At 43.2% G+C, this 25,785-nt stretch overlaps 1 protein-coding gene across 3 annotated transcripts in view; it reads left to right on the top strand.

The window, feature by feature from the left end:
- AKAIN1 (A-kinase anchor inhibitor 1) overlaps window positions 1–25,237 on the top strand; it is an 81,880-nt gene extending 56,643 nt beyond the window's left edge. For 2 of the 3 annotated variants that reach the window (XR_009697307.1, XR_009697310.1), the window contains exon 3: window positions 23,140–23,226. Coding sequence is in view for 1 of the 3 variants with exons in the window: in XM_061168980.1 (XP_061024963.1) it covers window positions 18,543–18,645; window positions 23,140–23,336 (300 nt within the window). In the remaining 2 variants the exon portion in view is untranslated. Of the gene's footprint in view, window positions 1–18,542; window positions 18,646–23,139 lie in introns of those variants that run through there. The other variant, XM_061168980.1, reaches the window with a different exon arrangement.
- The last annotated feature ends 548 nt before the right edge of the window (window positions 25,238–25,785 follow it).

Genomic DNA, 25,785 nt, shown 5'->3' with positions numbered 1-25,785 from the left:
TGGCCAGGCGATGGTCCCCAGATTTTTGTCAAACATGAATGGGCCTCATCCCATCCCTGGAAGGCCTTAAGAGAAAAGACTGAGGTTCTCGGAGGAAGAAGAAATTCCTCCTCCAGAGACTCGCCTGCAACATCAACTCTTCCCTGCTGGCCTGCCCTGAAGATTTTATTTTAGACTTGCCAGCCCTCACGATCACGTGAGCAAGTTCCTTTAAATCTCTGTCTCTAGCTCTGTCTCTATGCCATCGGTTCTGTTTCTCTGAAGATCCCTGAGTGATACACCTCCTTTAGATCCCTTATGTAGTTGCCCCACACTGTTTTTGTTTGTTTGTTTGTTTTTTAAAGAATTGTTTCCTGTGAAGAGAAGAGCACCTGTTTATGGTCCTGGTCATCCAAAGGGCACATTTCTTAGCGAGGCTGGCTTTGGAGGCAGGAACCGTAAGGAACATGTTTACACTAAGACAGAGATACAAAAACTTGGTAGTAGGTTTCAGGATAAAGGAGCATTTTAAACAATATAAGATATAGAAACGTGGAGACAGGGTGGTGCCGAGGAGGAATGGGCATGAGTTTTGGAACTGGGCAGCTTGGATCTGAACTGTGATCTGCAGCCTCCTGGCTGAGTTACCTTCAAAAAGGTACTTAACCTTTCTGAGCTCCAGCTTTCCTCATCTGTCAAACAGGCGAAATGACATCCACTTTTTGGTGGGTAGTAGATCATGTAGGTGCTCAATCATTGGTGGCTACTTCGGCTGTTTTGGTTATGAAGAAAGGCTGCATTAGGGCAATGGCAAAATGATGCGGTGGGTCGTATTTCTTTATTGTTTCCTTCTGCTCTGCTGAATAAACAGTTTTCAGATTGGTCTCCTCCCTTTACTTCACCCAACTGCGCTTGTAGACTGTTCATTCATTTCAAGATATAAGTGATACAGAAGAGCACCCATTGTTACCCTTTTCCATAATAGGGCTTAAGGAAAAGCAAAAGCGACAGAAATTCTGGCAGTAGCCATAATTCAGGGGCAATCATGTTCAGATTGGGTTGAAGGACAGGGGCAGAAATGGTGGTCTCCTCTGCAGTGAGCAGAGCATGTGGTCCTGTCTTTCTGCCTGCAGGTAGGAGAAACAGCACTACTTCCTGTAGGCGGTTAGAGGAATAAAGGAGGTAATTCATGAAATGTGCTCACTGTGCCAGGAGCATAGCAAGTGCTTAGTAAAGGTTAGCTAGAAACAGCAGCAGCGGTGGCAGCAGTAATTTACTACAAAGATTGGTGTCCAGCACTTCAGGTGGGGGAAAGTATGAAAGAAGGCCACGGGGGAAAATAAACGTGACACGTATTCGGATGCCAACTAGACTGTAGGGAAAACTTTTCAGTGGGGATTAGGGAAAAGTAAAATATTTAAGGTAGAGACAGGGCAGTATCATAAAACTCAAAACGCTGTTGTATGGTTATTATTACCGCTGTTTGGCAATGGTTTATGAGAATCTGCCCTGTAAAACATCACTTCTGTTGTAGAGTCTGTTGTTATAAACTCTTGATGGGATGGCGTTGCCTGGTATTTCTGCAAAGTTAACAACACGGATGTGGCAGACACTGGTGCTCGCCTAGACAATAGCAACTCCTCCTTCATCTGGGTGAGCCCTGATTTTGTCCTGGTATCTTTCACCCATGTGGTTCAGGTAAACACTGATTAGTCTAGGCTATAATGATGGTTCCATTCCTGTTGCCAGTGATTGGTTCAGGGTGGCCATATAACCAAATAGATAAGAAAGAAATCTTGCTGGTTGAGACATGTGTGGAGGGGGTGGAAAGGGAGGAAGGCATCTAGTAAAAAGTTCCTAGCTCTTAGAAATAGTCAGAAGGAAGAAGGAGTCCACTTTCCACCTCTGGATGTTGCTTTATGAGGATGTGATGCCTGGATCTATTGCAGCCATCTTGTGGACATGAGGGAGAGACCAGCCATCATTTTATTATTATTATTATTGGCTTATTTTTGCCTGGGGAGAGATACAGCCCATCATGTTTTTATTCTGGATGAAGATAGGACTGAAGAAGGAGGATGAATACATATTGCTGTTGTTTTTGCACATTTTGCCTTTGTTGAGCCCTACTTCTTACTTCTGCTCCACAATACTGTGGATTCCGATCCCAGAGTCTCTCTGCTCTCTTGGGCTGACTGAGTCCCACCTTCTTGACAGTCCTCTTCTAGTATATTCTAGGATGTGGCCTTTTCTGACTATTTCCTACGTCTACTCAATCCTATATGCTTTTCTTTGTCCAGAAATTTGTAAAGCTCTCTCTTCATTGGTGCCCTCTGTTCCATTTTCTCTTCTTTTTGTGTTTGTGGGTTTAGTCCTTTTTGTACTTTTATATATGGGAAAGTACACAGGCTAATGCTTGTGCTTAGTGGATCAGTATGACTATTTCTTTTGTAAATTGCTCCTTATAATTAACTTCGGTTTATATTGGGGTTGTCATCGATTTGCAAGACCTATTTACATATTAAAATACCAACCGCTTTTCACATATATAACCAACATTTTTCCTAGTTTATTGCTTTTGAAAATTGTTTGTGTTTTTCTTGACATATGGAAGATTATATTGTCACGTAGTAAGATTTATCAATCTTCTTTGTGGTTTCTTTCTTTGTTTTTATTCTTAGAAGGACTTTTTCTCCCCAAGATCAAATATATATTCGCTATACATTTTTGATTCTCCCTTCCTCTCTGTCTTCCTTTCTTCTTTCTTTTTGAGCTCAAATGGCTTAAATTTAACTGATAACATTTTCAATTCATGGCACACTGTCATCATTGGTCCATGCAGAGCTCTTGTTTTTTTATTTTCTTTTTTTCCTTTTATCCTCCATCCTCAGTGCCATTTCTCTCTCCAACCACATACATCTATTCTAATGCATCCAGTGTATGTTCTTCATTTTAAAAAAACATTCACCATTTTTTCTCCATCTGGAGTTAGAGATTTAAAAATTAAAAAAAAAAAATTTACCCAGTTTTCTCACTATCTTTCTCTGTTCATTCGAATTGCCTTCTTTACCAAATGTCAGGTACCAGGCTTTCTAACTTGTTCCATTTATCCATCTGACTGCTTTGGTGCTAAGATCACACTACCTTAATGATTATATAATTTAAAAACATTTTGAGTATGCAGGAATGAAAATCACGTGTGATGTTCTTCCTGTGTCATTTAATTCTTTTCTGTTTTTTAATATGATAGACAAGGGGACCATTCTCTAATAACTAGCACATCTATGTATGTTAGTGTAGCAAGTTGCTAGTCACTGTCACCTAAGCCAGTCACGCCTTACATTTTGCAGATGGTGAAAAATATTATGGTAGATGTGACTTCAGGAGCAGAAACATATTTAAAAGTAGTGCCTATGACTGATTCAAAAGGAAACATGCTCACATGTTTTAGTGAACTCTGGTTTAGAGTTACTGAAGATGTTTACTGTGATTAACATTCTTGTAACCTTAAATCATGCTCTGTCAACTTCTAAGAAAACAATTTCAAATGTCATTTTGTGCATTGATTTTGCAAGGATCCAAGAACGAAATCGGGTTCTGACCTTCTTTTTATCCGTGTTGAGCAGACTTTTCTGTCTGGAATTGATATTTATCAACAGCTTTCGTCTTTCCTGTGTGTTTATCATGAGGATGTGGTTTGAATATGGTTCTTATTCCATGGAGCATGTGGAAATATTGTGGTGAGAATCAGATTTTCTGCTTTTGGACACAGAATAGTGCCTTGTTTCATGAAGCAGCACTGGGCGGTGGTCCTGTGTGCCTGCTGTGGAGGAGGACAGACAGGGAGGAAGAGCGAAGCAAAGACTTTTTTGTGCCCCCTAGAGCAAAACAAAAAGGGAAGAGTTGGCAACTGACTAGTGCCCAAAAAGTCAAATGTGTTAATTCAGAAAAATGAAAACTCTAGCATTTTGTTGGGACAAAATGGCAAAAAAACCAAATGCATTGCTATAAGATGTGAACATTTTAATTCCTACCAATAATCAGTAATATAATAATTGAGGGGGGCTTGGTTTTGAGGCGGGGTTAGGACACTTTAGGTAATTTAGGTAATTATTTAGGGAACCTTCTCACTAATAGATGCTTGTAATCCTTCTGGATACTGTGTACATTCTAATTGATTTGCCAAAAATCACATAGCTTAAAAGCTATGAAAACAATAGCTTATCACAATAATTGCATAGCACATTTTAGAACGCTGAGTATCAGAGGATTTTTAGAAAAGGAACCTTGAACCCAGACAGGTCAAATGAATTGTCAAGTTGCTTAGTAACTTAGGGGTGAAGCTGGCTGCAAATCAGACCTTTATCAAAGCCCACTGTGGGAACTTCCATGGTGGTGCAGTGGTTAAGAATCCACCTGCCGATGCAGGGGATATGGGTTCGATCCCTGGTCCGGGAAGATCCCACATGCCGCTGAGCAACTAAGCCTGTGCGCCACAACTACTGAGCCTGCGAGTCACAACTACTGAGCCCATGTGCCACAACTACTGAAGCCCGGGCGCCTAGAGCCTGTGCTCCACAACAAGAGAAGCCACCACAATGAGAAGCCCACGCACTGCAATGAAGAGTAGCCCCCACTCGCTGCAAATAGAGAAAGCCTGCGCGTAGCAACGAAGACCTAATGCGGCCAAAAAAAAAAAAAAAAAGACCAGTGTGGGTTCTGCCATGTAGGAAATGCAAACTGCTTTCTCTAAGAATCAACTGGCAAAGGCTGTCTGGAGCACTGGTTGTAGACTGGGGATGTAGCCAAGCTCACTTGTAACAAGTGACAGGAGGGTTAGCAGTGCCAGCCTTAGAAAGAGGTGAGACATGCAGCCTATGTCTGCTCACACTGTATTGCACTTCTCTTGTACTCCGAGAGATAAGTTCATAGATGTTCTTAGCTTATCCGCTGAGGATTCCACTTAGGCCACATTGGATGTGTGGGTGAAGCTCCCTGGTACCTGATTTAAGGACAGGGATTGAAGACAGAACAAGTGCCCAGATAGAGCCCTTAGCATCCCATCTTGGAAAACTCTCATCTCTACTTTATTTGAAAACTGGGCGTGACCCCAGAGTGTCTCTGTGCTCGTGCTGCTCTGAGGGGTTAAAGTTCGTACTGTAATTACAGAGAGCAGACAGAGCACAGGAAGTGAAGTGCTTTGTCATTACTGCTGTTATTTCTTGCCCTTCACTCATACCACCCTTGGGGTGTTGGCAGGTATGTGCCCTGCAGACCTCGCCACTCTCCAGTTACCAGGTGAGCATGGGATGGAGCCAGTAGCTGACGGACCATTTTATTTGCTTTTCTTAGGCACCAATTAAAGTCGTAGATGGCATCTCCCCTTGATAAGCAGTAGACAGACGTTGAAACATTTCAATAGAATGTTTTGCTGGGTTCATCTTTCTTTTTTAATGGGGACTTGCACTGATCCATATTTCCTCAGTGAGTTTTCATGCTCTGCAGCCTATCTGGCTGGTAGACTAGAGTACACATAAGAGAGACACCAGCTGTCTACAGCAGGAACTGAAATAATGAGTTGAGAAGTATTCAGTTAATGGGCTGGAAAGGTGGAAATTAATTCAAATCATTGAGGACAATGTTACTTATACATTTTGTTGTTTTTAGACATAATGGAATAAAAGGTAATGGTTTTTACTCCCAACTTTTAATATCCATTCATAAAGACCAGTGATACAGTAATTTCCCTTATACATTGTCACTGGGAATGCATTATTGCACCAATTCATTTTTATGTTACATGATATAAATGTTACATATAAAGGATGACACTAATGTCCTATGTATTACTTGTAAGGCAGGTGCTACAATTGTTTTCAAGTGTTGTGATAAAATTTTTGTTAAGCTACTCACCTTCAACCACCTTTTCCCCTGTGACCATTGAGGATACACTGAAGCAAGCTTACGTGTTGAGAGCTGCGATCCCTATTTCTGGAAAGGACTGGAGCCTCCTGGCTCATCCCAGATTGTATGACCTTGACCGTTTTAGCTCTGTGCAAAACAGTTGAGTTCACTGGATTAGAGATAATGAAGTAGAAATTAGATACACATTTTTCACTTGCTTTTCCAGAGTTAATTTTCTTTTGAGTGAATGAAGAACTCATTTAGTAAAATAAATACAAAATTGTCATATATCTGCAATCCACCAGTGCCTCTAAATTGTGTTAACCCTACCTCAAGTCACAAGCAGTGAACTGATTGCTCCTCAACTTCACAGAATTCTAGCCTGTGTAGGCAAATGAACTTTGTAATAAGAGTAGGCACTAATAGGGTATATTTGTTATCTTTTTATCATCTTGCTAGGATTAATTTTTCCCTCCCCCTGGGTTAACATGGTTTTTTACATAACATCATTTCCATGTGCATTTTATTTATTTATTTATTAATAAATTTATTTATTTATTTATTTTTGGCTGTGTTGGGTCTTCGTCGCCGCACGGGGGCTTTCTCTAGTTGCGGCGAGCGGGGGCTACTCTTTGTTGTGGTGAGCGGGCTTCTCATTGCGGTGGCTTCTCTTGTTGTGGAGCACCAGCTCTAGGCGCACAGGCTTCAGTAGTTGTGGCTCGTGGGCTCCAGAGCGCAGGCTCAGTAGTTGTGGAGCACGGGCTTAGTTGCCCCAGGGCATGTGGGATCTTCTCGGACCAGGGCTCAAACCTGTGTCCCCTGCGTTGGCAGGCGGATTCTTAACCACTGCGCCACCAGGGAAGTCCTCCACGTGCATTTTAAATTCAAATATGAGTTGGGTTTTTTTTTCAACCATCTTTTTTTTCATCTTGCTCTAGATTTTCTGCACACAGAGAATATATTCCAAATACAGGTGTAATATCTGCCTATGATATATATTTAAATGTGTATCATCTTTTCTGTTCATTTGATAGAATTACAACCTCCACCCTTTTCACAGTTTTCTAAAAAGGCCTAATTGTTGTACTATTAGATTTTAAAATAAACTGCCCAGTACATTATGTGATTCACTAAGTATACCAGATGGATCCAAAAGATACTGAGTCATATTTTTCAACCTGAACACATATATTGATAACATTATCTGCCAGCACTTTTTTTTTTTATCATTTGCAAATATTCTACCTGTTAATGCTTCAGAGATTTGGAAGTATGTCTTCTAATTTTCTTACTTCTTAGAATCCATTTTAATTCATATCTATTAACTCCAATCAAGTATTGAAATAAATAGCTTGAAGGCTGCCAAGAAGACAACATGACTTTAACATACAAAGCATTTAAAGCATGTATATGAGAAGGAATTTTTCCATAGATAAGAGCTTCTAACTTGAGAGTGTTTCTGGTCAATAATGCCTTTGGGCCTGGAAACAAAGCAGGCTTTGAGTGTTTTCTCCTTGATTTATTTCCATCTCTCAATGATCCAGAAATGACTAAAGAAGCAGCTCCATTTCCCTCAAAAAAAAGTTGTTTCTTACATTGTCCATGAACCTGAGAGCTTTGACAAATTTAACCATAATTAAAGAGGAAAACCCTGGAAATAATACTAATCTCCATAACCCTGGTTGGAGACCAAGAGAGGGGCATAGATGTAGCAACAGTTAGAATTTTGAAACTAATGGGTCAGACCTTGTTGAAGATGAATGTCTGATTAGTGTTTCCCAGAGTGCCGTTGGGATCTGGCAATTAGCTAATTCAGTAAATGGAAAAGACCCCCCTCGCACTTGGGGGCTTTTATTATCGGTTTGGTTGTCCCCATTAATTAACAGTGAAATGCTCACTTGTCCATTGAATTTCCTCATGCTCCATGGGTATAGACTGAAGGTGAGCATTAAATAATAGGGTGAGCATTAGATACCATCTGAAGCTGCATCAAAGTTACCTGCCGTGGTGACTAAATATGTAAATTTCTGAGCCCCATCGGCCACCCTCTTCCCTGTGACGTCACTATAACTACGTGGCTCTGGTGATGCTGGGTTTCGGGAACCACCAACCCACCTGAGGGTCAGTGACCTGCCTGGGGCCCGTCACGTCGATCTGACCTTTTCAGTGAAGGATCATCCTCTTTATCACTTTTCTGTTTGTTCACTGTTTTCTGCTGCCTGTGCCATGACTGGGCGACCCTTTTGCTCTTTATGCCCCTAGTCGTGCTGATGTTAGGTCTTTCTAAAGAGAAATCTGTACAAAATGGGAATTTTGAACTTACGGCAGAATTTGAAAGAATCCCTTCAGCCTTATTTGCTATATACCATGATGCAAACACATATCGCATTTGCTATATACCATGATGCAAACACATATCATATTCAACTATTGATAGCATCTGAATATTTATTATAAATTTTTTATCCTCATATTTATGTCATACACCTGGGAAAGCATTTCTATTGTGATCTCTGTGCAAACCTATGCAAATATGTTATTTTCACCCATTAAAACAAAAATGGCAGCACTTTAAATAATATGTAAATGTGAAGTCTTGAGTCTTAAACTAGTTATAATGTGTCTTATGTAGTTAATTTCTATTTTCCATAGTTTGCTTGCTGGAAGCTTTTTTTTTTTTTTACTATCTACAGTTTCAATCAGACGCATGTGATTTAATTTTATTTTGGGGTAGCTAATTTGCATCCTCAGAGAAACTGTTTCTCTTTTTCTTCATCCCTCCCTCCCTTCCTCCCTTCTTTTCTCCGAATCTGATTCTCAGACCAGATGCTCAGTGCGTTTGCTGTGCTCTGACTTGGAGTTCTGAGGCTGACAGCCAAAGCTCCCCGAGACCCAGGGCGAGACGCGAAATGAGCCCCCGTCACGTGGGTCTAACAACGGTTCCTACCGTCTGGGTTTATTTTCCTTTAGCTTCTTTTTCCTTCTGAAATATCACTGGAGAGAAAAAAAGACATAAAACATCTGATTTTGTTCTTCACTTCCTTTTCTATTTCCAGCCACCTGTTCTCATTTTCTAATTAACCCCAACACAGCAACAAGAGCCAAGATTCTCATGGTTATATAAAAAGGTATGATAAAACAAAAGCCACGTCTACTGGAATTTTGCCCAAGGGAAACTCGGCTTCATGGTTGAAGAAGGCGTTCTGTTCTCTCTTTGTCCAATTTGTAGGGGAAGCAATGGTGATTTGCCTTCTCACTCCTCTGCTACAAAAACAAATCAGGTGTTTTTGCGTGTATTGTGTGAGGAAGGCAAGGCTTCCTGTGAGCTCAGAGAAGTCTGGAGGTGGGGTTCGAACCCAGTACCTCTAGGACAGGGGCCCCCTCCGCACAGGCTGATGGCCTCTGAGCACCTGCTGTGAGACCTGATTCATTAGAGCCTGATGTGTGCAGGGTTCAGGGAGTTGATAAACGCCTGGAGAGTCTTCATGGCTAACGATTGACCAAGAGGAACAAAATCACGCTTCAACATCTGAAGGGACTTTTCACACCGCCTTGCTCTGAAAAGTATTTGAAACCAAATGGAGGGTGCTGAGAACTGACACGAAGGGGGCTTGTAAGGATGGGAAAGGAGGAGAGAAGGGAGAAAAACAGGCTGATAGGAAACAAGAGAGAGGAACTTGCTGTAAAATTTCAAAAGTCATCATTGGCCTGGTTAGATGTGGCCTAGAAACTGGAGCAGCCTTTCTGATATTCTTACGCCAGGGTGCCTTCTGCACGGAGACCCAGGCTGGTGCCAAAAGGACGTCTCCTCAGCTGTTTCCTCCTGAGCTGGACTCTCATTGCAGTGAAGCAGCAAAACGTAGCAAAGGCGGCCAAGAGCCGGGAATTAATGGGAGCAGAGAGAGAGGAGAAGACAGAACAGCCTGGAGAATGGAAACTGGGCACCAGTGCAGCAGTCCTTCACCCAACAAATCCTGAGTGTCTGCTGTGAACCAGGGCTGTGCTAGATACTGGGGTCAGAGGGGTTGTGCCCTCGGGGGAGGACAGAGCAGGACAGATGGGGTTGTGCCCTCGGGGGCTGATGGTCTCGTGAGGAAGGACGGACCATTAGCACAGGCCAGGCTGCTGCCAGCAGATGGGTGGTAGGTTCATTCCTGACAGCTGTTCATTCCCTCTTGATGAGAGACTTTCAAAGAGCCGCAGTATAAGGAAGAGTTTTCTTCTCAGGATTAAGTTCAGAAAACTGAATGCGTCATTGCTACCAAGGGTCAAGTGCCCCATGTTAAAGGTTTTGAATTTTAGACAAAGGTGGACGGCTTGAAATCCATGTAGACCCAAACTCTTTGGCTTTTTGTATTTTAATTTATTTAACAGTCACCTTGGTCAGGGTCCCCAACCTTTTTGGCACCAGGGACCGGTTTTGCGGAAGACAGTTTTTCCTCGGACGGGGGTAGGAGGTGGGGATGGTTCAGGCAGTAATGGGAGTGATGGGGAGCAGCAGATGAAGTTTCACTGGCTCGCCTGCCGCTCACCTCCTGCTGTGCGGCCTGGCTCCTAACAGGCCGCTGACCAGTACTGGTCCGCGGCCCAGGGGTTGGGGACCCCTGACTTTGGTACTCCTTGCTTTAAGTCACAGTTCTAGGCACACAAATATTCACATATTTAATCTTCATAACAGTCTGATGAGGGAGGTGCTATTATTGTGCCCACTTTGTAGGGGAGGAAATTGGCTTGCTCAGGGTCTCACAGTGCTCTGGGCTCAGTGTTTGGGTCCTCCCCCAAATTCATATGTTGAAATCCTAACCCCCAAGGTGGTAGTATTAGGAGGTGGGGATTTAGAGAGGTGATTAGGTCATGAGGGTGGAACCCTCATCAATAGGATTAGTGCCCTTATCAAAGAGGCCCCAGAGAGATCTCTCCACCCCTCCACCATGTGAGGACACAGTGAAAAGATATCTGTGTACCAAGACTCAGGCCCTCACTGGACACCGAATCTGTGGGCACCTTGATCTTAGACTTCCAGCCTCCAGAACTGTGAGAAATGAATGTTTGATGTTTAAGCCCCTCAGTCTGTGGTATTTATGTTATAGTAGCCTGAACACACTGAGACACACAGTGAGTGCTAACGGGCTATTCATGCATTCAGCACTGGGTCTTCTAGTGATGAATTGAACACAAAGCCAAGTGAGAGAAGGAGGGAGGGCTTGGGGTCAGACAAGAGGCAGGTGCCTGGTCAGCAGGGCCCTGAAAGCCACGGTGAGAGGTGAACTTTCACTCCAGCTGCAGTGGGAGACCAGGGAAGGTTTTGAGCCGTGGAGTGACATATTGGGTTTCCATTTAAAAAGGTTCCTCTGGCTGCTGTCAGAGGAGCAAGTGGAAGGATAAATAAAAGGTGTAATAACAAGACAATGACTTGATGCGGGGGAAAAAAAAAAAAAATTAGGAAGCAAGCCCGGGCGTGTGTTTATGTGGTTTCCATGCTGTGCAGAGGACGAATTCATCTTTGGGCTGCATTCTGAGCTGCCAACTCCTTGCCTTCTGGAGACCAGGTGACAGCAGGGAGGCGTCATGGAAAGGACTCCTGGGAGGCAGTTCTAATCCCAGCTCAGGGACGTACAGAGTGGGACCCCAGTGAGTGGCTTCACACAGTATCTGGATCTCCATTTCTCTGCTTAAAAAACTGAGAGACTTGATGCTTTATCCCTGTTCATCTTTTTAAGTCTTAAAATATTTTATGGTCCTTAAAAACCACGAGAAAGCTTAGACATCACATTCTTCCGGAAGGTGAAAACTTGGCCTGTCTTGTGGGAACCTGGCACATTTAGACATGTAATCAGTGTTTCGTGAGTGACTATTTAGGAGCAGGTAGACTTGAGGATGGCTGTTGGAAGGCTAGTTCCACAGCACGCCCCAGCTTCTGCTCACGTTCCTCCATCAGGAATTCGTTTATAGCATCTGTCTGCCTCTCACTGCTTCTAGCATCTCTAGGGTGATGTGGGAGCAAGAGGGACCCTGGGGGCCATGGAGCTGTTTCAAGGGACAGGGATGCCACGCCTGCAGCACACACTTCCTGTGGCTGGAAGACACGGTCTCACAGAACTCCTGCAAGTTTTCAAACGTATATGGAGGCTGTGGAGATTAATAACATTTACATTCATCTAAAAGCATTTCTGAATTCATAGCCTCTTTTTGTCATTGGGTCATGAGAGGCTATGTGAAATACTTTGACATGACAAAGGAATCATCTTCAAAAGGTTGGGAGCTGCTCCTTCAAGGAGAGTAAGAATGCTTTTACTTTACGTCAGAGGATAGTGTTCCTCTGGTTATCCTCCTGAGAGTCCTGCAATATACTCCCATCCTCCAGGGATGAAGAATGACTATTGAGAGATTATTTAGACAAGACGTTAAAATCTAATCTTGCACTGAAGACTTGTCACAGCTGGGAATTTGATTCCTTCTTTAGCAGAAAAATGGTGATTGTGAGGATTACGCTGTTTATTTTTAGGGAGGACAGTATGAGAGGGATTCTTCTTCTTTTTTTTTTTTTATAAGGCCGCACCGTGTGGCATGCAGGATACCAGGGATCGAATCTATGCCGCCTGCACTGGGAGCATGGAGCCTTAACCACTGGACCACCAGGGAAGTCCTTGTTTTTGCTTTTTAAGGATTCCTCCGAAGGCACTCGGAGAGCTGATATCAGTTCCTTCCTTCCTCCCTCTCTTTCTCCTCCTCTTCCTCCTTCCACCCTTTCCATTTTGAGTAGGAAGGGAGAGCATGTGGCTAGTTTTGCCTAGGAACTCAGAATCTTCTGTTAAATATTTAAGAGATCTGGTAATTCGGTCAAGTAATTGTCATCTGAATGAGGACAGGAAACCTCTGGACTGTATTTCCAGCCGCTCCAGAACTCTTGGGAGGACAAATCTATAAATGGCCTTGTGAGAGTTTCTGTGGTCAGAAAGTACCGTGGATGTGCTGGTTATTCTTACTGTGTTTGATAAAATAAAACCACAGCCTTGTCTCATGAATCAAAGATTTCCCCTGCCGACAGTCACACACACATTTACACACTCACACATTCACACACTCATACACTCAAAATATTCACACACACACACACACCACCCCCACCCCCACCGCCCCCCCCCCCCCGCCATCCATCCTGGGTCTGCAGCAACCCCAGAAGTGGCCACTAGGGGGAAGCAGAGGCTGCAGAACCGGGCGGTGGGGGGAGCCGAGCCTCGGGGGTGGAGGGAAGGCCTGGGGCAGGGACCTGGCTCCGAGGGTGGGAGGGGCGTCCGCGATCCCCAGCGTCCCCAGGCTGGTTCTGCTTTCTCTTCGGGTCTAGTATGTCGCCTTTTTTAACACCCGCTCTCACATGGTGCTTACCTTTTCTGTCCCCTTAATACCTGGCTCCCATATTTCCAGAGTGGCCATCTGGGCTGTGACCCCACTTACTGTCCCTTCCTGGCACATCCCTGGGACGGGGGACTGCGGGAGCCCACAGTTTTGGCCAGCTGGGTTTGTTTGGTGGCCCTGGGAGGGGAGGACAGGCAGTGGGTGACATGGCCACGCGGGAGAAGTGAGCTGATTAGAAAAGCTGAGAAGAGGGGCAATGGCTGTCACAGGGTGGTCGGGGGCCCATCTCCCCCTCCCGCCCCCTGTTGTTTGATGTGGATAATGGACTTGTTTTCATTCTCGTGGAAAGTGTCATGCACACCGTAGTTTGGGGACAGATTCTTGGTTTCCCCTTTCCTCTGCATTGCCATTCCCGAATCCCTCCTGCATAGAAATTCTAGAGCTGCTACTGACCGCAAAAAATTAGGAACCAGAGGAGTTGGGGTTCCTTCGTCTTTGGGGCGAAAGGAGGGAAACTTGAAGCTGAATTTTGCAGAAATCCATGTGGAGGTCAAAACTGCCTTTTGCGTCTCTCGGAACTCATAACCCAGTCTTGATGGAGTTATTTGCTATCCAAGTGTTCAGAAAATCAAATACCTAAAGCATTTCCAAGATGGCATTTTTACAAACATTTTTCCTGCCTCAGCCTCCTCAAGTGAAAAGCTTTTTTCTCTTGTGTGTGTGTGTGTGTGTGTGTGTGTGTTTCCATGACAAAAACTGCTTAGTTTAAGGTAGCCTGACTTATGAATTTTTTCCTTTATGGTTGTTACTTTTTGTGTCCTGTTTAAGAAATATTTGCCTACTCCCAGGTCATAAAAATATTCTTCTGTATTTTCTTCTAAAAGCTTGATAGTCTTTTAAACACTGTTTTCCTTAAGAGCAGTTTTAAGTTAACAGCACAATTAAGGAGAAGGTAGAGAGATTTCCCAAATACCCCCTGCCCCACACAGGCACAGCCACCCCCCTAATCAACATCCCCACCGGGATGGTGCATTTGTTACAGTCAGTGACCCTACATGGACACGTCATCACCCAGAGTCTGTAGTTTACATTAGGCTTCACTCTTGGTTTTATATTAATACATTCCATGGGTTTGGACAAATGTATGATGACGTGTATCCACCATTATAGTGTCGCACAGAATATTTCCACTGCCCTAAAAATCCTCTGTGCTCCAGCTTGTTTTGCTTTCCAAATACAGATATGAAATCCACCTGGAACTGATTTTTAGGCATAATGTGAGGTAGTCAAAATTCTTTATTTTTCCATATGAATAACTACTAGGCCCGACCCCATTGCTTGAAAATGCCGTGCTTTCCCTACTCCACTGCTGTGTTGTTTTTTTCCGTAAATCAGGTGACCCCAAATGTGTAGGGCTGTTTCTAGACTCCTTATTCTATTTTACTGGTCAATTTTTCTACTGCTATATCAATATCCCACTTTCTTAATTACTATAGCTTTATGACTAGTATTGAGAGCTGGTGAAACAGGTCCTCCCTGTTTGTTGTTCTTTTTTCAAAATTACCTTTGCTCTTTTTGGCCAAAATACTCAAATTTGATTTCTAGATTAAAACTGTCTTTTCCTCTTCAAGTCTTATGGGCATGATTCCTTATGGCTTTCCTAAAAATAACACATGGGAGGCCAGTCATATGGTATAAGTTTAATTATGTTCTAAAATAATGAGATAGCGCTACAAGGGCAAAGCTTTCTAGGACATGGTAAGTCCGTGAGTCACACGTCTGTCCTGCCCACCAGGGTCAGGGAAAGAATTTCCCTTTTTTTCTCTTTCCAAATTCCAACTGTCTTTCAAGGCCTGCTCCAAAGCCGCACGTTCCCACCTGGATTACGTAACTCCCCTCACACTTGCCCAGCCGCCCTGCATGGCACAGATTTGGTGATGATGCAGTGTTACTCTCAGGAAAAGACCTGACGCCTCCCAGCCTCCCAGGACCTCCACCATTTGGACTGGACCACTTTCCACAGCATCTCCCGTTTCCCCCTCCCCCCGTGGTACCCAGCCTTCAGGTCCCCACAGGACTCTGCCCCACACACTCCGGGGACTTTCCATTTGGCTTTGATCTTTCTGCCTCTGCGCAGTTCTTCGCTTCTTGTTCCCACAGCCTTCCTTGTATGGGCTGATGCCTTGTGAACCCTTCAAGTCCTCCATCTGGGCATCCTTCCCTGGCTCCCAGACTACATCAGCTCCCCTTGTAATATGCTCCCCCTTCATGGCGTGCGTCGCAGCTCAAAATTATAAACCTAGTGGATGATTTGATCAACGCCTGACTCTTCCACTAGACTCTAAACTCCAGTAAGGCGGGATCCAGGACTCATCCTTTTTCATCTCTGATATCTAGCCTAGTATTTGTCACATAGCAAGTGCTCCGTAATTCTTCTATGAATGAATGTATGCGTGAATGAAACACTTTGGCCTCGTGGCCTACGTTACTCTTCACAGCACCTTGCGTGCAGATGCTCTATAAATATCTTTCTGATTCATCTTACCTTGTTCTATAGGACATTTTAATAACGAATTCTGTGTAGTTTGTAAGAGTAGCTTGCCACCTTCTGAATTGAGAGGCCTGGCCATTGCAGGCAGAGTCAGGGTGTTTCTTCAGGCCCTGTACTTGGTTTGATAGGGGTGATAGTGGTAATCAAATATGACTTAGAGGTGTCCCCCACCTGCCATACCTGTCTTGCTTTCCATATCTCAAGTCTACCTTTTGGAAACCCCTGGGAATTCATGTCACTTCACCTTGCTCAGTGGCAAAGCAGGGCAGCCAGGAGGGCTTCGTTGGCAGTTGGCCTAGATGAGTGAGAGCTAACATCTGGTCCATCATGGAAAATTCCTGTAGTTACAGAGCTGGAAAATAGACTACCATTCCATTAATAAAGGGACCAGAATTAGTTCTTGTTCTCTGTGCTTCATGTGCTAGTCATTGATGAATGATAATCCTGTCTTTATAGTCTCAAGCAGTCAGAGGGGAAGATAAAAAGTATGCTCCCTGGTCACCATCAGCAGCGCTGCATTGGAGGGAGGGGGCAGGCTGTGGTGGTCGAGTCCCATCCTGTCCTGATAGGGACATCTGTAATGTGCATATTTAGTGGGGAGAGGCAACAGCTAGAGATGCCACTTCTGATACAGCCCCTGCCCCCCCCCCCCGGCTCTGTACGACCAAGGGAGAACCACTAATTGGATTCTGCCTCAAAAATGGGAACACTGACCTTTTCTCAAATCCACCAAACTGGAGTGTAATAGGGTTAATGTCATAGAGGTAAATGACACTTAGGTTCTTAGGGGAAAAAACAGTGTATACTTTTATCAGGAGGACCTTCCTATGGTCCTTAGAAGCATGGTTTTAATGGATATAAATAAGGAATTAAGACCAGTTATTAACCACATTGCAGTGGAGGTCCTCAGTTGCCTTCTGGGGCTGGGGCAGGTGGAACAGCGGGATCTGAGGGCGGGGTGAGCCGGGGGGCGCAGGGAAGCACGACCACGGGGATGTCTGAGTGTGTGTGTGTGGGGGCGGGGAGTGGGTTATGATTCAGGGTGGAAAGACGCTGAAGACAAATTAGGTTACATCCCATTCTTGATTTCAGTGTATTTATATTGGGCATTTTGAGTTTAAAGCTAATTAAATCGATGCATCATCTTTTGTGAAATACCAAAAGGATTTGGTAAACTCTAATTAGGCTAGAGGACGTTTACATCATTTAACACTAGGCAATTGGCCACCTACAACATGTAAGGTGATTCATTAATTTCAAGTAAATTTAATTTACTTGTGATTAAATGGCAAGACTCTGAGGGTTTCTGTGGCTGGCTCTGCCTTCCGCCCAGCGCAATGCACTTCTTCACACTTACTTACATTCAGGGTGTCCACCGGGATGTTCTCAAAGACCCTATCCTCCTATGTGAATGCCAGAGGAGTACCAGCGAGTTGTTACACTGGATGCGTACCTGCTTCCTCCACCCTCACCGGCACCCCGTGCTCTGCCCCCCAGGGGGCCTGGGTGGTTCCTTCCTGTGTTCCACCTCTTGATCCAACCTGATTGGGTCAGAATGAGCCCCAGGCGTTCAATCGATGGCCTGGCATGAAAGTCCTGTATCTCAGGGATGATGGTGGTTGAGTCGTTCGTATTCTTGCACAGGAATTTCCACTGAAGAAATGGCCAGAATCAGGCAGTTGCAAGTAGAATCTTAGTGGAAAGGTTCTCAGAGAGAAGGCAGTGTGCAAAATCACGAAGCACTACAGGTCATGAATAAGTAAAAGCCATGAAGTCAGGGAGTCAGGCTGGAAGAAAGGGAGAGTTGTTAGTTGGAAGCAGCTGATGGAGAGTTGAAACTCTCTAACAGCAGAGAATAATCTAGATAATCCAATCACTGGAGCTGTATTGGGTTATTACAATTTCTGAACTGAAATGTAAGACTCAGCCGACCATTTCCATGACGTCTGGCTATGACGTGTATCCCCACAGTAACACCCCCTACCCCGCCCCCCCCCAAAAAAAAAACTTAAGGAAGCAGAAGAGAGTATCTTTCCTTGCATGCCAAGGAATCTAACACACAACATGTATCTGAGGTTTATGTAACTTTTTTGTTTCAGTTTTATTGAGATATAATCGACATACATCACCATAAAAATTTAAGGTGGACAGCATAATGACTTGACTTATGTATATTGTGAAATGGTTCCTATAATAAGTTTAGTTAACATCAATCATCTCTCACAGATACAATGAAAAAAAAGAAAAAGAAAAAATTTCTTTCTTGTGATGAGAATTTTATGATGTATTCTCTTAGCAACTTTCAAATATATATTTGAAACTTTCAGATGACTACTATAGTCATTGTACTGTACATTAAATCCTCAGTACTCATTTATCTTATAACTGGAAGTTTGTACCTTTTGGCCACCTTCATCCAATTCCTTCACCCCCCATCTCCCACCTCTGGTAATCACAAGTCTGATCTCTTCTTCTATGAGTTTGAGTTTTTTGTTTTTTGGTTTCTTTTAGATTCCACATATAAGTGAGATCATATGGTATTTTTCTTTCTCTGCCTGACTTATCTTACTTAGCATAATGTCCTCAGGGTCTAGCCATGTTGTCACAATGGCAGGATTTCCTTCCTTTTTAATGGCTGAATAGTATTCCATTGTGTGTGTGTGTGTGTGTGTGTGTGTGTGTGTGTATCTCACAACCTCTTTATCCATTATCTGTTGATGCACCCTTAGGTTGTTTCCATGTCTTGGCTGTCATGAATGATGCTGCAATGAACATGGGGGTGCAGACATCTCTTCAAGATACTGATTTAATTTCCTTTGGATATGTACCCAGAAGCAGAATTGCTGGATCATATGGTAGTCCCATTTTTTATTTTTGGAGGGACCTCCATACTGTTTTCCATAGTGGCTGCACTAATATATAATCCCACCAACAGTGCACCAGGGCCCCCTTTTCTCCACATCCTCGCCAGCATTTATCTCTTGTTTTTTTGATGATAGGATCCTCACAGGTATGAGGTGATATCGCATTGTGGCTTTGATTTGCATTTCCCTAATGACTAGTGATGTTGAGCATCTTTTCATGTAGCTGTTGACCACTTGAATATCTTCTTTGGTAAAAATGTCTGTTCAGCTCCTTTGCCCATATTTCAATTGGATTACTTGCTTTTCTGCTACTGAGTTGTGTAAGTTCTCTATATATTTTGGATATTAACCCTTTTCAGATATATGATCTGCAAATGTTTTCACCCATTCTATAGGTTTCCTTTTCATTTTTGAAATTTTCATTTTTCATTCCTTTTGTTGTGCAGAAGCTTTTTAGTTTGATGTAGTCCCACTTGTTTATTTTTAATTTTGTTGCTTGTGCTTTAGGTGTCATAGCCAAAAACTCGTTTCCAAGACCCTTGTCAAGGAACTTTTTTCCCTATGTTTCCTTTTAGGAATTATATGGTTTCAGGTCTTACATCTAAGTCTTTAATCCATTTTGAGTTAATTTTTGTGAGTGGTGTGAGATAGGGGTCTAGTTTCATTCTTTTATATGTGAATGTCCAATTTTTCCAGCACCATTTATTGAAGAGACCGTCTTTTCTCCATTGAGTATTCTTGGCTCCCTTGTCAAATATTAGTTGACCGTATATACATGGGTTTATTTCTGGGCTCTCTATTCTGTTCCATTGGTCTTTATGTCTGTTTTTATGCCAGTACCATATGGTTTTGATTACTGTAGTGTTTATAAATAGCTTGAAATCGAGAAGTGTGTTGCCTCCCACTTTATTCTCCTTTCTCAGGACTGCTTTGGCTATTCAGGGTCTTTTGTGGCGCCATATATAACGTTTTGTTTTGCTTTTATTCTCTAAATGCTCTGAGTGGCTTTTACCCTCATCTTCATCCTTCTCTTTCTGTGTTCCAGCTTGTTGCAACTCTTTTTTGTCCCACATCCTCACCGTAGATAGATATTCCTGACCCAGAGCAAAGTGGTAATGAGGGCAGTTAAGGTTATACCAGCCTTGCAAGTCACCAAAGGGATGCTCCAGACACAGCATCACGCAGACTGCCTTTGACTTTTTAGTCAATTTATCTTCATAATGGATGTGGACCATTTTTAAAGTCTTTATTGAATTTGTTACAATATTGCTTCTGGGTTTTTTTTATGTTTTGGCTTTTTGGCCGTGAGACATGTGGGATCTTAGCTCCCCGACCAGGGATGGAACCCGCACTCCCTGCTCTGGAAGGCAAAGTCCTAACCACTGGACCGCCAGGGAAGTCCCCATCTTCATAATGGATGGACTAGGGGAAGACGATTTAGCTCAGATATTAAGTCACAGCTAAATTTAGAGTCGATTTTCTTCTCTTTCTCTCTCTCTCTAAGAAATCAGCTTACTCTTATCCTTAGATTCTTCCTTCCTCCACCCAAAGATTGAAAAGTAGCTTCACACTAGGGACTTTTTAGAGTTAACACAGATCTGGTTTGGCTAAGATACTCTTTCCAGGAGCAAACATGGACCTTCTGAACTTTTTTTGTTTGTCCACACACTTATGCTATTTGTTGGTCGTAGCCAGAGCTCCCTGAGGATCAGGGAGTGCAAGTGTATATCCTCCCACTTTTCAATTTAGCCTTGCCCTTGCGTGGAAGTAATTGCTTCTTTGTTTTAGCGATAGAACCTCCCTGAGTTGTAGCTGGACATATGGCTACCCGGTTGAAGACTATATTTCATAGTCGCCTGTGTGGTAGGTGTGCCCACGTGATTCAGTTTCCCGCCATAAAATGTGAGCAGAGTGATATTCACAGGGTCTATGGCAATTCCTCAAAAGGAAATGACCTGCCCTCCCTTTTCTCTTTGGCGTCCTTCCAGCCCCAGATGGGATCTTGGTTAATAAGCTCCACCCCTGCAGTTGAGGGCAGAGTAATGAGAGGGAAGGGAGTGGACTCTTGAGAGAACCTGGTGGAGCAGGACCACCTACTCGCAGGAGAACCTCTGGGCTGTTACAGGAGAGAGCAGGCAGCGTCTCTTCCCGTGTCAGCTCTTCTATGTTTGAGTTTCTCTGTTGCAACTGCCCAGTCTGTACCCCAACCAGTACACAGTGGTGGACGCTAAGTGCTCAGGAACCTCACTGAGTGATGAATAGGTGTTATGTCACTTGATCTTCTAGCAACCACCCCTAAATAGATACTACTTGCCCATTTTACAGATGTGCAAACAGACTTAGAGAGGCGAGGTGACTTGCCCAAGATCACATGGCTGTAAGTGGTAGAAGGAACTTGGACCCGGCTCTGAAGTGCTTCAAAACACGTATCCTTAATTGCTGTGCCCTCGCGTCTCTTGATATTACTGTTCACTCTTTTTCTAAGAGAATATTCGAAGTATTCTTCTCTGTCATTTTAAAGTTTCACTATGTTACACATCACGACTCTGGGCTCTACTGCTTCTCTGCTTGGTTTGGTGTAGATTGCTCATTTCATTCTGCTGTTTTTGGGGGGTGGGGGTGGGAGCGAGGATCATCCTTTAGTTTAGAATAAATTCATGTTGCCTCATTCATTAACTTGTAAATCCCTCGGGGGATAGTGCTAGTGACACATGCTGAGTAAATGACAGTTACACGTCTAAAGAGAAAAGATATGTCTGGTCTTCCAGAATGATGCAGTATTCTCTTGGGTGATGTTTTCCTCACGGGTGTATAAATTCTGTTGTTAGTCAATCAATCCTGGTGAAAACCAGCCCCCATTTAAAATACATTTTTATGGCGGAATATTTGAATAGAGGAAACATTGGAAGAGATGATTTTGAATAAGGAATGGTGCCCATTCTACTTATTGTTCTAAATATAAGCAGGTGGGATTTTAAATTTTCATGATGGCACTTCAGCCAGATGTTAGATTCATGATCATTCTGCCACGTATGAGTTCGTGTGAAGTTTGCTGCATGATTAAAGAAAGTTCAAAATAATAGTGCTTCAAATAAGATGTATTATTTTTTTTTCTAACATGAAAAAGTCTGGAGGTGGGCAGCTGAGGACTGGTATGGTGGCTTCTTGGTCACTGGATGCTCAAGCTCCTTCTAACTTTTTCCTCCCAAATCCCTGAAAATGGTTTCCATTCTAAAGGTTCCCTCCTGGTTACCAGGAGCCCTGGTAGAGACAACCATTGTTTCAGAGTTGCAGGCTGTAGGATGGGGAGGGGGCAAAGGGCCTTTACCTTCCTTTTCCCTCTTAAAGACCTCTTCCAGAATTTTCACTAAATGAACCTCCACCTCACTGGTCAGAACCTAGCTCTACCTAGTTACAGAGCTGCCCAAGTAAAATCAAGGTTTTGTCTTGTTTTTAAGGAAGAAGGAGAAGAGTCAATGTTGGGTAGACTGCCTGCCTTCTAATTAGAAAATTCCCACCATTCTAGATCAGGGGTGGCGAACTGTGGTCCATGGGCCAAATCTGGCCTGCAGCCTGGTCTTTAAATTTATTTTTATTTCTTATTTTTAATAGCTCATTTCAGGTTACCACAGCAGAGCTGAGTATTTGTTACAGAGATTGTAGAGCCCACAAACCTAAAATATTTCCTGTCTGGTCCTCATTATAAAAAGTGTGCCAACCCCTGTTCTTCTAAATCATGGGGGATGGATTCTGAGGAATGAATGGTTTCATTCCTTGGGATGCTATTCCAGGAGCAGCGTGGAGCTTAATATGAATTCAGTAATAATCTGTTCTTCTCCAGCCCCAAGTGAAGTTATATCCATTAAGCATATGTTTGCCTGCAAGTACCGTAAAACCTAATGGCAGATGAAACAAAAAGAAGTGTATTTATCTTGGATACAAAGAAGTCCAGAAGTACGTGGTCCAGGATTGGTACAGATGCTGAATGATGCTTTCCAAATGGGTTCTTTTTTTTTCTCCCCAACCATGCCGAGAATGTTGGCTTCCGTCTCATGCTTATTGTAAGACGGCTACAGCGCCTAAAGGTGTAATGTCTGCATCCTGCATAGGAAGAAAGGGAAGGTGCCAAAGGGGGCATGAGTCCATCCGCTTCCGAAAACTTTCCCAGGGTCCTCATTGGCCAGGACTATGTCTCATGACCACCGCTAGCAGCAGAGGATGCTGGGATGATGAGAATAGAAATTGGGCGCATCACTGGGGCAGACACATGGAGATTGTGTTGGAAAGGGAGACGTGGAGACAAGAGTGGTGTGTGCTGTGTAGGGCCCCCCGCAACTAATGTGGGTCCCTCTAGAGATATTACCTTTGTTAGAGTCTCTCCTTTCCTACCTGCCTTTACCTGTCACAGTTCCCAAAATTAATTAATTAATTAAAATTAATTAATTAATCTTGTTCTTTTCACCTCCCTTTCGTATTCTCGGCTAGGTGAGAAACCTGGAAGTGAGCCTGAAGAGGCGAAGCTGCAGATCGCCAGCAAACAGATCGTGCAGAATGCCATCCTGCGGGCTGTGCAGCAGGTCTCCCGGGAGAGTCGGCAGAGGGAAGCCAGGGCTGGCGACACCCCCCGGGGCAGCTTCCGGCCTGGCGCGGGGGAATTAACCAAGAAGCATGAAAAGAAGTAACACGGTGGATGGGGCTCTTGTCACACGCTTGGTTTCCAGCCTTTTTTTAGTATAGGATGCGTTGCCGAAAATGTTGCCAGTAAAGCAGACCAAAGTGTCATCGACACCTAGCAGTAGGATGAATTCACACTAGGCCTTGGCCGAGAAGCACTGTTCTGAAAAAGTGCATTAGATGATTCTGTTTATATTAATGCAGTGCCTCTGAAACGTAGTCGGGCCAAACATGACACTGTCATTGCAAAAGTAGTTTTGCAGCACAATTCATTTCTAAAGTTCTTTTTTTTTTTTTTTAAAAAATGATTCCCTCTTGTTAATTTACTTTGGCCTTGTATGCATTCTGTCTGTGACCTTAACCAGCAGTTCTTTCTGCTGAAACACCGAGTGCTGTACTGTGATCTTTAATATTTAAACAAGATGTGCTGGAAAGGTAAAGGAATGGTGTTACAGTCCTCCTCAAATATGGAATTGAAGGCTTTACTAAAGTGGGTTCAGGTCCAAGATCATATTAAGCAAAGGCAAATTCTAAGTCCCTCAGGATCTTCCCAAGGCATGTATTTATACATATGTTTTTTTTAAAAAGGAGGAACCCAGCTCTTCCAGAACTCAGTCTCAGTTCTCTCAATTGTTTGATAGTTAATGTTTCCTCTCTGTGCAGAAATCCTTGGGAAATATTATGGATTTCTTTTTCCATTTCAAGATGAAAATAAGACAGGTGAATCTAAATGCATGAGTCGCCAATGTCGGCAGCCCCTTGAAGAGCAACTGGAGTTGTAGATTCCATCCTGGAGGTATCCTAGGGTCAGCTTATGGGGTGCAGGGTCCTTGGAAGGAGCTCTGGGGACTTACAAATGCTGTGTTGCCATCAGACTGTGCATTTGCACTAGTACCTTGCTAATAGGAACTTTTCTTTTCCCATCCACAAATTAGATTTTTTTTTGAGATTATGAAAATCATACATATCAGGAATGAATGACACATAAAATGGGAAAATCATTTCCTCAACTGAAACGTGAAAATCCAGTGGGATCAACAAAGCGACCATGCTGTGAAAGCAGTGATGGGAACATATGTGTGTGAATGAATAAAGCCATCTCTGTTGCAACAGAATGACTTCCGCTCCACTCCCATGTGGATACCGCACAGCTTTCTGTGTCCTTAGAGTCCCATTTCCTGGGTTTCCCAACAGTTACTGAGTTGATGCTGCTGGGAACATATGAAGAATTTGACCTTTGTTAGAAACTTTTGGGCTTCAGCGTACCAATGTCTACATTTGATAGTTTTTTAAAAAGCAAAAGTATCAACATACGAAGTGTGACTGATATTAAGACATACTTCTAAAATTCTAATATGTTGCACTTTCCAGAATGGATACTATTGAGAAATAAATGAAAACAATCTCTTATCAGTTCTGTTAGACTGTCTCACACCATGTACAGATGGAATAAATTCACAGGGAGAATGTCTGTGGGAGGGAGAAGAGGGGTTAACATTTAAATATGTTATTTAATATTTAAATATGGTTTATTCATAATTTTCTTTAAGTAGTACTTATGACAATTGAAGAATGAGTTTAAGTTGACCTGAAGTCATATAATGGATGTGATATAATTGTACAGCCTAGATAATAGGAATGAAGGTATTAAGGGAAATTATTCAGGTGTACCCACAAATAACAAAATAAACCCAATGCTTATAGTTTGCAAGTGATCTGGCACTCTGTTTACTGAGATGTCTGGATACAACCAGCCTTGGATTTTGCTGCCGTATGTCAGAAACACATAAACACGTTCTCTTTCCTCTCTGGTGTGTCTGTGCCACTACGTTGGGGATCTTGGAGGATACCTGATTAACCTCTGTATCTAAATGTTATTTATAAATAAAATATATCCAGCTTTGAAATACGTTGTCATTTATAGCCAAGTTTTCTTTGCCCTACTCTTTGGCTCCTTTCACATGGGGCCACGAGGCATCCCAAGGCTGTTCCAAACCTCTAGATCTCGTGACCCTGAAAGCACTTCTTAATAGGCCTTCACTGTCACTGTCTGAGGACAGCTGTGGGATGGGGGTTCCTGAGGCTTGAGCAGAAAAGGGTGTGTGCTAAGAAGTGGCCTTTTGATCTCAGGAAGTAAAGGTAAGTAGATGGGGGAAAGCTGAGTGTCTTTCATGATCTTGTGAGATGGAAAGTCTCCAGCAAGGAACAGAGATATTGATAAGTTCTTGGAAGGAGAAAAGAAAGTTAATCAATCCCTGCACTCGACAGGTAGGTGCCGCATTGGCAGAATCCTAAGAAAACTCAGCCATAAAAATAAATGCATCTGTTAAACTCCTCCTTATATCTGTCTTGGTATAAAGTTACGGGGTTTTGAAGGGGCCGACAGAACTTCATTCGGCGTAGGATCAAGGTGGGCTTCCCTTTGGTTATTACACGAACCAGCACAGAGCTTTTGGT

Source organism: Eubalaena glacialis, chromosome 15, assembly GCF_028564815.1.
Source record: "Eubalaena glacialis isolate mEubGla1 chromosome 15, mEubGla1.1.hap2.+ XY, whole genome shotgun sequence".
In the NCBI taxonomy this organism is placed as follows: domain Eukaryota; kingdom Metazoa; phylum Chordata; class Mammalia; order Artiodactyla; family Balaenidae; genus Eubalaena; species Eubalaena glacialis.
Note: the sequence above shows the minus strand (reverse complement) of the source record. Positions and strands in the feature narration are given on the sequence as shown.